General features: G+C 31.6%; 1 protein-coding gene across 2 annotated transcripts in view; it reads left to right on the top strand.

Annotated features, from left to right (window-relative positions):
- The window catches only part of LOC148622707 (cytosolic purine 5'-nucleotidase-like), a 30436-nt gene that overhangs the window by 7355 nt on the left and 9610 nt on the right, over positions 1-13471 (top strand). Inside the window, exons 3-15 of one of the 2 annotated variants that reach the window (XM_088572774.1) lie at positions 280-353; positions 1568-1685; positions 2070-2165; positions 2583-2671; positions 3140-3197; positions 6194-6287; positions 6975-7054; positions 7824-7884; positions 8688-8720; positions 11112-11132; positions 12300-12401; positions 12641-12707; positions 12944-13169. In XM_088572774.1, coding sequence (XP_088428900.1) covers positions 280-353; positions 1568-1685; positions 2070-2165; positions 2583-2671; positions 3140-3197; positions 6194-6287; positions 6975-7054; positions 7824-7884; positions 8688-8720; positions 11112-11132; positions 12300-12401; positions 12641-12707; positions 12944-13169 — 1119 coding nt within the window. The remainder of the gene's footprint in view (positions 1-279; positions 354-1567; positions 1686-2069; positions 2166-2582; positions 2672-3139; positions 3198-6193; positions 6288-6974; positions 7055-7823; positions 7885-8687; positions 8721-11111; positions 11133-12299; positions 12402-12640; positions 12708-12943; positions 13170-13471) is intronic. The other variant, XM_088572775.1, reaches the window with a different exon arrangement.

Raw genomic sequence — 13471 nt, 5'->3', positions numbered from 1 at the left:
AGTGTTCCTGTCTGTTTTTAACACTGCACAAATTATGATAAAGGACTATATTTAAAAAAAAAATTATGTACATGTATGAGTAAATATTTTTTCTCTTTTTTAATTTGTCATTTTGAAGGTTTTAGAACAGCTGAGTGGTTGAAAGGTTTAATTTTATTGATCATGGACTCTTTTGGCATGCAACAATCTTTGAATACATTTCTTCAAATGAAATGAAAATAAAACTAATTATTGTGGAATTTTGTTTATATTTTAATATGTTCTCTTTATTTTTTTTAGAGTTTTTGTTAACAGAAGCTTGAATATGGCCAAAATAAAGATTTTTGGTTTTGACATGGATTATACTCTAGCAGGTATATTCAAGTAAACACTAATCCATGATTAACAATAAACTTTGAAAAAGTTGGGTCACATATTTTTAAGGATCTATTGAAAATTAAAAATCTGTATAATATTTTTTAAGGTTTGACATGGTATGTCATAAGTGATTTCTTCATTTCTGTTCTTTCTAATGTAAACTGTTGTTTCTTTTTTATCATACGACTGTAAAAAAAGTGTGATCGTACAATGGTATATTGCTGTCATTGACTGCATTGTTGCAAGCATCCATAGAAAATTTGTTCTCAGACAGTAATTGAGATATGAGTGTATGGATCTTTATGAAATTATACTGCAAGGTACAACACCAAAAAGGGAAGGCTGGGATTGATCTTGGGGGTTTGTGACTTGAAACACTAAGGAATGAGGTGCCAGAAAAGAACCAGAAACAAGTACATGTATGTTCATGACATCTGTGACTATCAGTGAATGGATGTCTTTGAAATTGTACCACAAGGTACCATTTCACAAAAAGAAGGCTGGGATTAATTTTAGGGGTTGTGACTTGAACCATTCAAGAACTAGGTGGCCATAAAGTAGTTTAAACAGCATTATCTTGTTGTGTGGACAATAAAAAGGGACAACTTTGATTCTGGTAAAATTCTTATCCAGTGCCAAATATTTGATCACAATCAAAATTCAATGCTGCATCAAGCTTGAATTTTGTGTCCATACTTGCTCCAACTGTGTCTTGGTTTGACCTCTGTAGTTGTATCAAGTTGTGTCCTTTGAAGCATTTTAAAAAGGTAAAAAAACTTAAACCTTTGTTTCCTGTTACGTGTCAGAAAAAAAATGAGTTTCACATTATTTACTTATTTTTTTCCCAAATTTCATAGAAAACAACTTCAAAAACATCTTATTAACCACCTGGACACTGAAAATGTACTACCATCTGTAAATAGTCAGGTCGTTTGATGGGACAATTGTTGTTTGTTGACTTGAAAATAAATCAGTTAAGGGGTCAAGGCATGAGTCAGTCGGGTAACAGGACGCAGAGGTATGGTTTTATTTGGCATAATAGCTTTTGTTTTAGATCATGTTGTAATAAAATATGGCAGTACCAGTTAATAACAAGATTTTATTCATTGTATCTCATTGCTGTCTCCCACTTTTAGCTCCACTTATCATTAATTTCTTTTGTTTTTCACTAAACACAAGCTTTCTAGTGTTGTAGTTTTTTTCATTTTAGTGTACAAGTCCCCAGTATATGAGAGTATGGGATTTGAGAAGTTAAAGGACAGATTGATAGCTATAGGATATCCTGATGAAATCAAAGCTTTCCAATATGACCCAGCTTTCCCATGCAGGTCTGTAAATCATTATAAAAGAGTACTAACTGGGACTAAGCAGTAACAGTATAGTCACAAGCACACAATCTGGTAGACTGAAAGAGAAACAAGGCCTGAACCCAGAGAAACAGAACTTTAAATTAAATACATGTAACTATATACTGCCTCTAACTTCATTAAATCTTAAAAGTTTGATAAGAAGTAACATGATGTTCAGTCTATTTTATTCTCAGAATTATAATCATGTATTATTTTATTTTGTGATGTCCAGGCTTGATAGGTAATACAGTTCTAATGATGTCAAGATAGAAATGTGCCCATGATACAGGATGTTTGCAAGGGTTAAATGTAAAGTCCCCTTTAACACATGCTGTTATGATGATGTATTTTTTTTATTTCCAGAGGGTTGTGGTTTGACAAACAGTATGGAACTTTATTGAAAGTTGACTGCTATGGAAATATATTGGTTGCTGTACATGGTTTCAAATTCATGAAAGGGTAATATACTTTATTTTATACAAAAAAAGAAGGAGTTTGAAGTTGCAGTGAATTCGTTAGTCTGTTTATGACATTATGCATAGAATGACATACCAGTAATAGAAAATAAACAAGAAATGCTTATTTTTTTTCACTTCTACAATTATATCTCTTTATTTAGATTGAAAACTGAAGAGAGACAAGATTTACAACAGTTCTCAGTCTGCTGTTATGAAGTCTGTCTTAGGTGTGAAAAATGCCTTATATTAGATATTATTGCTTGAAGGAATCAGAAAGCTACACCATATCAAAATGCCAGATTGACATAATTTTAAAAAAAAATCCACATTGTCAAAACCAAGTGTAAAAGCAAGATAAAAAAAATGCCAACAAATATACTTTACAAAAATAATTTGTTTTTTGTCTGTTATATTGTAGTTATGAAATAGAGAAATTGTATCCTAACAGATATGTTCAGTTAGATGAGAATAGGATATATGTACTGAATACATTGTTTAACATCCCTGGTAAGTTTTACAGTTTTGAACATTATGAAATATAGGTTTCTAGAAACTTGGAAATATGTATGATTCAGTCATGCTAGAATTGATGGAACTAATAAAAATATATTCTAAAAAAACACAAAGGGGGGCATTAGCTATTTTAAGCAAATGTTTTCTAGTTTCAATATGTTATTATACACCAAACAACACTCTTTCAGGTGTATAGGAATCCCCTTGTCTGTCTGTCCTAAACAAAACCCCTCCTAAATTGTCATGTAGTCAAGTTAAACAATTAAAAATAAAGAAACCTCCTACACAGATTTGATGAATCTGGGTATACTGATTTTGAGTTATATGTCCACAATAAAGGTTAGATATCACTGTGATATATAAATACATAAGTTGCAATTTTTTCCTGTATACAGTAATCTTATTTCCATAATTTATAGTTATACACTGTGTCATAAATTGGTTCTGTTTATATAATTTTAGAGACCTACATGATAGCATGTATGATTGATTTCTTTACATCAAAGAAAGAGTTTGTCAAGTAAGTTTAAGTTCTATGGTAACTATGGTAACTGACTTGCTTTTGATGTAGTGCTAGTGAATGGGTGAGTACAAATAATTGATTTATTATAGTCATACAATCTGTTGACTTTATTTGGTAAATAAAGGGACATAATTCAGATTCAAAACTGGTTACGGGAGCATTGGTTATAGTAAATCCAGAAATTATTGTTAAAATATTGGTACATATATAGTATGTTGTTTTGAATTTTTTCAATTATTACCAATAAAAAGCTGTGATTCTCAGTAATGATATTATGACATCTTACTTTAGAATAGAAAATTTATGATGTTGTGAATAAAATTTCTGAGTTTATTGCTATTTGGTTATTGAGTTTTGAAGTTTCATCTGTTTTGTTCTGTTGATTATGTTTAATTTATAAACATTTGTGAAAACGTTTGTTTGACGATAAATTGCATTATTGGAGTGAATGAAAAATATATATATATATATATATATATATATCTAGTAGCATGGAAAACACATAATACTTGACAATGTAATACTAAAGAGTTACAAATAACATGTAACATAGATTTCAATTTCCTCTACTTAACAAATGTAATATATTTTTTGATAAGTTGAATTTGTTACACATAGTGTATGGGTTCATCTTTTATGTATTATTCTTGTAAATTCTCATATGATCTTGTCTACCACAGATTTTTGGGTTTCAAAACTCTTAAATTTTTTCCAGTTAATTTACAGGCAGGTACTTCTTAAAACATCTTTAAATCAGAACAGTTATCTTCAATACTGAAAGCTGATTAGTCAAACAAGAATTTATCACATGCATGCATTAGTTTCATTTGTGTTTGGTTCTGTCTTCTTCACTTGAGGTTGGCATCAAAACAGAATACAAGTACTGAAAATTTATCTGAGTATAAGCCTCTTTTTATTACTTGCTTAAGACTTGTTTTTATATGACCACCAAAAAAAATGCATTTATATAATGTTATTGTGCTGTCTTTGTCCATAAACTTTTGGTGTCAAAAAAATTCTTGATTATAAGTGTATAAAATTTTATGAAGTATACCAGAAGGTGCCATACCATAAAAGCTAGGCTGTGTTTGATTTTGTGAGTTGAACAATTAAGGACCAAAAAAAGGATCACTGCAGTTCAGGTTAAAATGTTATTTAATTGCAATCAAAACTCAGAGCTGTATCAAGTTTGAATTGTGTGTCCTTAAATGTTCAAGGTTTGACCTCTTTGTTCATATCAAGCCACCAGGGAAACATTTAATTAAAACTAACTTCCTAAATTGTCTATGTAAAAGAAGAAAAACCAATGATGTTAAGACTTAGTTGGTTATGGGTATTTTAAAATATTCTTGCCCCCTCTTCAGTAAGGCTTTTGAGTTTTATGTGGTTATTTGGTACTCAAAGGTGACAAATGTACATTGATGCGGTTCATGCTCAAGCAGTACATCTTGAATTTTAGATTGACATGTTTACCTAAGTTTCTGATTGTTTTAAGGTTTAAATGATGCAATTGAACCATTTTCTTTAGTTGAAAATACACACTATTGATAGGATATTTTCGTTTTTTTTGTTTTTTTTTTGTTTTTTTAAATAATGAGGGATAGTTTGCGGAAAAATAAACCCACTTACATTTGTCAGTTTTAAGAAGATAAAAGATGAATGATGTAGGAGATGATTTATATGCTATTGACAGGTGATGTAACCATGGTAACCTGTCCTCGAGTTTTCCTGGTACTGTATTAGGTAAACCTAATCTCTACCTTGGTACTGCAGAATTCTGATAAACACTTGGTTAATTGTTTCTTCTTGCTTAATGATAGGATGCATGTTTTCTCAGCGGAAATTATTCATTTATTATTAGTTTGATTATACTATTTCACACTAAAATGCAATTTACAGTTTTTACAATATCAATGGAAGTTAATGTGAAAGCAAGTAATGTTACAGATACCACAATTCAATTTTTATTATTGGGATTGCAACACAAACACATATTTTGCAATAGTAAAAGCAACATAGTTATTTTGAAAGTACTAGTAACTCCTTTAAAATAACTAACAAGGCTGCAAACTAGTGTGCATGAGTTTATAAGGGGCTCGTATTAGAAAAAAAAATGTTCACAAGACCGTCAGAATTCTGCAGTTTTTGAAAATAGTTAAAACAAAGAAATTAGAACAAAGTAATGTTAAAATGTTTATGAACATGTCTTACAGATTGTATTGAAAAAATATGTAAATTCTGTTCAGTAATAAATATATTGTAGTACTTGTTATATTGGATACTCTAGACATTGATATTTGTTATTTAATGAACATGCACATGCATTCTAAAGAATCATTTCTCTTAGAATTTATTTTCCTGTTTTATTTGCACATTCTTCAGAGATAATGTTAATGTATATATGCTTTTTTGAATATGTAAATGAAGTATTATGCAATGAAGAACAAAACTGTTTGTGTGTACCCATTGGAATGGTACTTTTGTATAAAAACTGTAACATTGGATACTGTAAACGTATTAATTTTCACTGGTGCCAATTCTCACAGATTTTGTCAAATGAACATATTTGCAGGTATAAAGTTTTGCGGTTTTTGATCCCTGGGAAAATCCTGAAAATTAATACGTTTACAGTGTATGGACATTGGTCCTTACTTGAGTCATCATACTGCTGAAGGGAAATATTCACTCATCGTTTAGTTATATTGTATGAATATGATGAAACCTTTGTGTGAATTTGTCATACCATCAAAGCAGGAAAGCTCACTTATATCTTCTGTTGCTTAAATGTTTCTTGGGAAGTCCTTTAGGCAACTGTTGATCACATGTAGTACCACAGAGAAACTGTTAGTCAAGTTAGTTTATTGTTTTGTAATAATCAATACTGTGGTTTATATATCCTCAGGCTGGTATAAGATTATGTCATATTTTTTTTTTGAAAATTTTATCCCAATAGATAGATTTTTATCCAGAATATTTTGTTTTTCTGCTTTCAGATTAGAGAGAGGGGTACGGTCTGGTGATTTGTTCATGTCTTACCAATCTATATTCCAAGATATCAGAAATTCAGTAGACTGGGTCCACTTCCATGTAAGTACAATGTACTTTGTAAACTCTGTAGACTGTTCCTATCTTTTTTAGTACTTCATGATATCAGAAACTATGTAGACAGGGTTCTTCTGTGTCAGTGCTTCCAGGATATGAGAAGTCCACTTCTGTATCGGTGCTTCCAGGATATCAGAAGTCCATTTCTTTGTCAGTGCTTCCAGGATAAACACATATCAGAAGCTGGGTCCACTTCTGTTTAAGCACTTCTAGGATATTAGATACTCTGTGGCCTTGGTCCACTCCATTGTCAGTACTACTAGAATTTTAGACATTCAATAGGCTTAGTCCACTTTTATATGACTAATAATGGAAATAGGTGTGATCTTACTTGATCCTTTGAGATATGACATATGAGATTTCAAAAGTCCACAGAATTTACAATTATCATGCTTAAAAGAAAATTATGGATCCAATTGGTAAATTGACCCATTTGCCATTTATGTATTCATTATAAAGCTTGGAAAGAGGTTTTTTTTTAATTTGACATAAGTAATACTTTAATGACAATAATTACTTATTTGAAGAAAAGAGAAAACTCAAATTATGAAGATAACATTGAATTTTAACTTCAACTTGAAAATTGAATTTCTTGAGATAGGTATTGAGATAAGTGTTGTTTTACATATACATGTAGCTTCTATTATAATGATTTATAATGACTCATTTCAGGGTGATATGAAGGATGTTACTGTTCAGAACTTAGAGAAATATGTACACAAAGACAGAAGACTTCCTCTGTTCCTTGAAAGGTTTGTTCTTTTACCAATAAAATGGGATATTTGATTTTAGTGCTGAATATAGATAAATGATGTAGCATGTTTAACATTTGGAAGCTAGCTAACAGGATAAGAATCTAGAATTCATGATCTTGTATCACATTAATTTCAATTTATCAATAGAATTTGAACACTGATATGGAGTAAAATTAGTCATTTGTTTATAATTATAATTAACAACCACAGGACAGGTAACCAGAGCTGTATGTATGACATGAAGTCTCATGGTCTTGTTTACTTTGCATCTTCATCTGTGAAGCCAAAATCTTATCAGTCTTATCTGGAGATATTGAGTAATGAGTTGACATCATTATGTATATAATAGATTAAAGTCATGACTTTGTGTATTGTGTCATCAAAAGCATTTTTATGCCTCTATGGGGGGAATTGGTGACTTGCAGGTTTACTGCTGTATTTTTGATAGATTTTATTTATCTATAAACCATTCAGGCATTCATGTATTAAGCTTTGGTAAAACATGGAAATTGTTAATGGGGATCATTTGAAGTTTATTATGAGGCTTTATAGTCTAATAGGTTGTACACTGTTAATACTACTTAACTCATTGTTAAGCACCAATCTGTTGAACAAGGATGATGATGGCATCCTTTTCAAATGGACATTACTTCCAGTTCAGGATTGTGAGGGCACTGTTGTGGCAAATGGACAATTGTATTGTATTAAGAAAAACAAAACAGTAAATAAAAAGATAAATGTTTATCAAGAAGTGTTTTATTTTCAGGATCAGGGAATGTGGTGCCAAGACAATGATAATAACCAATAGTGACTACAAATATAGTAATGTAAGTACTCAATAATGTCAGAATTATAGGGTTTATAAACATCTGAACACACAGTTAATAAAAACTTAAATTTATATGCTGTAAGAAGGAAGCACTTTATTAGTTGTCACCCTTTGTAAAACATGAATTTACTTATTTTAATTCTATGCAAGTTTTCAAAATATTTAATTTATATTCAGTCTTTTATTACCCCTCTTAAAATGTTAGATGGAGTATATAAGAGTGACCCTATCTGCCTGTTCATCCACTTATCTTGTCAGCCTCTCCCTTATCTACTTATCTAGTCGGCCTCTCCCTTAACTGCTGATTAATTTTCATTGAGGTTTTATATGAACCGGTAGATGTGCATGACGGAAAAAAAATGATTATTGAAAGAGTAATAAAGGGAACCAAGATTCTAGCAGAAATCGAAAGAATTTTATCCAGGGACAAAGACCAGACATGGAAAACTGACATACACAATAATGTAACTGAAATAATACATACAATGTAAAAAAAGTGAATGAGCAACTCAGACTCCACTAAACACCAGAAGCATGGACCAGGTACACTGGTAAGGTAAGCGTATTCTGCTTTTCTAGAAACACCTGCCAAAAACAACTGCTGAGTCCCTCCAAGGGGAGGTACAATCAAACTATAAGATTGTAAAATTATTATGATTCTGAGAGAAGAGGATATTCCTTTTGCTTGTTTGCTGTCAATATTTCTAGTTCTTGTAGAACTGTTGATATATACAATGTGCTACAAGGATGTGTTGTGTAACTTACGTAGTAAATACAGTATCTTTATTTTTTATTTCATAGAAAATTATGGAATACCTGCTAGATTTTCCAGAGGTAAGACTAAAATGATAATCTCCCCCTCCCCGGTGTGTATCATTTTAGTGGTATGTATATAATCAATGATTTTAAGAGAATCAATGTCTTATGAATGTTAGTTATTAATAAATGGGTTGATCACAGAATGTAAAGATTTAGGATGAACTTTGTTCCTTGGTTTTGATATCCATTTTAAAATGACCACCAAAAAATGGGGTCGTACTAGTGTATCATGCTGTCATCATCATTGTCCAAAAACATTTGGTTTTGGAACTGTAACTCGAGTATAAGTATATGTAACTCTTTGTACCACAAGGTTCCAAACAACATATAGGTTTGACTCTTGGGGTTGTGGCTTGAACTGTTTATGTATTAAGGACCAAAAGGGTCAGAAATCAGCATTTTCATGATGTCTGGTCAATAACTTGGGTAAATGTATACAAACTTTTTAGAAATTGTACTAAAATCAATGTTTCATCCTGGAGTAGGAAGGCATTTGATAAATTTTGGGGTTTGGGACTGGAACAGTTAAGGGATTATGGGTGAGAAACAAGCATTTGGACTGTACCTTAAAAGTGTATGGAGCTCTATGAAATTATACAAGATGCCCTACTACCAAAGGAAGGCTGAAATTGATAAACGCTGAGGAATTGGGCCAAAAAGTGTCCACTTTGAGATATGTCCAAATTCTGTCTGGGACGACAAAACATTCACTAGCAATCCAGATTTAGAGCGATACCTAGTTTGAATGGTGTGTTCTGACTTCATATTTGTCTCAACTGTTCAAGTGTCAACCTCTGTTGTCGTATCAAGTTGTGGCCTGTGAAGCATTTACTGTTATGTAGTAATAAAATGCTTCCCAGGCCACATCTTGATATGACAACATAGCTTTACCCTGGAACAGTTGAGACAAATATGGAGTCATGTATACATTAGGGTTTGCTCTAAAGGTACAGTATCTGAATCGATCTGTGCTACTAAAATTGCAATCGGTCATCAATCACCAATCAGTCATTGATCCGTCAAACCAATACATTAAACTGGTGATTGCATCATGTGACTACAGACAGTCAATATATTTTAAGATCACTTGGCGTCAGTTGTTGTCGTTGTCCGTTGTTAAAAAGTTTTCAAAACTCTTCTCCTCTGACACTACTTGACCAATTGGAACCAAACTTGTTATGAATATTATTTTGGGTATCCTGCATAGAACTGATGTGGGGATTTTTGATCCGTCAGAAAACATGGCTGCCATTACTAAAAATAGAACATAGGGGTCAGACAGTAGTTTTTCGCTTATATATCCAAAACTGCTAGGTTTAGCCAAATTCTGGCAACGGTAAAAGTGTTCAGCATGAAGAGTTCTATTGGTGGTCATATATTCGTTTTAATCCATTGAGCCATGTAGGAGTTATTGCCGTTTTTTGCAGTTTTTTTGCTATTTTTAATGTTATTTTTTTCAAAAATCTTCTTCTCTGACACTATTTAATCAAATGGAACCAAACTTGGTATGAATGGTCCATGAGGTATCGTGCATAAAATTGATGTGGGGATTTTTGATTCGTCAAAAAACATGGTCCGCTGTTACTAAAAATAGAACATACAGGCCAGACAGTAGTTTTTCGCATATATCTCCAAAATGGGTAGAATTAGCCAAATTTCTTTTTATTGCTAAAATGATCCTTATTATAAGGCCTACAAAAGTCTCTAGATATAAAAGTTGTTGGAAAACTCCTTGTAAGAGTTATTGCCCTTGAAAAGGGAAAAATGTTTTTTTTTTTGCAGTTTTCAGCCAATATCTTAAGAAAACTATGGTAGATAGAAAGAAACTTTCAATTAGTGAAATGATTCTTATGATAAATCCCACCAAAGTCTTCTTGAGTCAAAATTGTTGGACAACTTCTTGATAAATTTATTGCCCTTGAAATGTAAAAGTCAACCAGGTGAGTGATTCAGGCTCCTGGGAGCCTCTTGTTTTATGGATTCTGTTGTTTCATTTGTCAAATTTTACACATATTTACATAATGCCAAAATAAACACCAATTCATTACTTTTACTTCACATTTTTTTTATTCTTAACAAAATTTGTGGATTTAATATCTTAAATTTAAGGTAAATTTAATAGGTACATTGTTGTAGTATGCTGGGTTTGTTCCAATGAAAATTCTTAAATTTACAAGAACCAATCATTCTGTCAAAATAGAACTGGTTATTGATCCATCAACGATCAATCAGTCAGCGGCCATCAATAAGTCAAATAATTGCACTGATCAGTTCAGGGGCTGTACCTGATATAAAGTTAGTTATTACAGATCATAGATGTTATTGTAATATGGAGGTGTTTCATTTCATCTTTAAATATTTGTGTATGTATTGTTATAATGTTTTAAGAGTTGATGTGATTTAAAGTTTCAGCGACCAGAACATGGGGTATGTACCTGTGTGCTGATAAACTGGATTGATTTACCCTACATAATGCTTTACTTAAAACCATTTTATCATGTGTGGTTTTTATAATTCATAAAAAAATTATTTTTTATGAAATATCACCATTTGAAGAGCTTTAATGGACATGTATCTATTGTTTGAGGTACATGGGCTATATATATAGATTAGTGTAAGAGACTGTCAGTCATCCACGAAAACTAAGGGATGTATTCTGAAATGAAATACTAAACAACAGAATGTCTTTTTCACGAAGAATAAATTATTTTCCTTCTTCCTTGTGCACATTGATTTCGTTGATTATAAAATTCTAATTTTTGTTTTCTTCGTAAATTCAGCCATCCCGAAACCTTTTAACATTCTTTAGACTAACAACTGTTACATTTTTATACAACTGTATAATGTTATGGTCATGACATTGTCTGGTGGCATCATTGTTCGTACACATTAAACTTAACCACACTAATTTTAGTATGAGAGGAATCATATTTGGGTAGGTTTTAGAGGTTAAGGCCTTGACAGTTTAGAAAGTAAAGCAAACAAAGGACCAGAAGCCTTTTCTGGTTTTTGTACAATAACTGCTGAATGAATACATAAAACTTTGAATAACAAAACTGGAAACTAGGGGTTCTTTGATATGCTGAATCTAAGCATGGATTTAGATAATGGATTTGTGTGCCCCATTTTCAAAGTGGTTCAAATTCTAGAATCATTTGATTTCAAGAAAAAATAATTCTAGGGGTTCTTCAATATGATGCATTTAAAGATGTAATTAGATTTGGTTTAATTGAAACATATTATGTAAATGTCCACTTTAAATGCTGTAAGTTCTCTGACCACATTCATTTCACATCCATGATATATGTTTTGTCAATACTTATCCTAATTCTTAAACTATTTAGTGTTCAACCTTAGTGTTTTTATCAAGCTTTGCTCCCGTAGAGATTATATCTACCTTTGGTTGACATTTGTAGTAGCTAGCTATGTTTTGTAAGACTTATTTTTGTATAGTTTTCTTTTTGGCTTTATTTATAATGTGTATATTTGTTTGCTTCATTGAAAATCCATCTTTAATGGTAAATAAATTCATTGACCAGAAACAAATATGACTTTACAAGACAGACTACTAATGAATTACTTGATTAATTGCAGACAAAGGGAAGAGATTGGATAACATTCTTTGATTATGTCGTTGTTGATGCCAAGAAACCATTGTTCTTTAAAGATGGCACTATTCTACGTAAAGTTGATAGAGTAAGTATATGTTGACATAATACTAGTAGGAATATCTACTGCAATTAGTACAACAAGTGATAGTAGTTCTGTTGTCAAAGTCTAAAATTGTTTTGTGTTTTGTAACTTATAGAACACATTACATTCTACATTATCTATGATCTTTTGCTGACAATGCTGAACATTACACATTTTACACATTTTGCAATGATGACATTTGTTATTCAAGTTTTTAATTTAAACTAAACCATTTATTTTAGGCCACAGGAGCATTGAGTTTGGGTCATCATGTTGGTCCATTGGAAGCAGGCTGTGTATATTCTGGAGGTAGGATCTAAATACCAGTACATATATATACAGTCATGATTTTCTTCCGCTTTGAAATGGAATTACACTTTTTCCTTTTCTTTTTTTACTGTGTGTTTCGCTCTGATTTCCTTAATTTCCACCATTTTGTTTGATTTGAAAAGTCATCTTTTTACACTTTACCTTACATATTAACTGTAGCATGATACATTTTACTATTCATTTTAACTGTTAAATTAAACTTTTTTCTATAACAGGTTCTGTAGATGTGATCTCTGACCTGATTGGTGCCAAAAAAGGTAAAGATGTACTGTATGTAGGAGATCATATCTTTGGTGATATTTTACGTTCTAAGAAGGAGCGAGGATGGAGAACATTCTTGGTGGTACCCGAGATGGCACAGGAACTTAAAGTCTGGACTGAACAGAAGCCATTATTTGATAGGATAGAAGGTCTTGAATGTGAAATAGCTGACACATATAGGTAGGCTTGTCTAGTATTTGTCAGTGATTGAAATAGCTGACACATTTAGATACTGGTAGGCTTGTTAAGTATTGGTCAATGACACATATACAGACATGATTTTTTTCCCCTTTTTCAAATCCAGACTACCATTACTATTCTTTCTTTTACTGCATACTTACTCTCCATTTTGCCTTTTTCTGCTTTAATTGTTGACCTAGTTAAATCATCCCTATTTATAGGTATACATGTTTTGTATTGGTCAATGATTGAAGCATTTGTTTGTTATCTAAAGATGAAATCCCATCTATGTGGAAATAAAT

The sequence above is a fragment of the Perna viridis genome, chromosome 3 (assembly GCF_037379345.1).
Source record: "Perna viridis isolate PV_CMFRI_1.1 ecotype Kerala chromosome 3, ASM3737934v1, whole genome shotgun sequence".
Lineage (NCBI taxonomy): Eukaryota > Metazoa > Mollusca > Bivalvia > Mytilida > Mytilidae > Perna > Perna viridis.
Note: the sequence above shows the minus strand (reverse complement) of the source record. Positions and strands in the feature narration are given on the sequence as shown.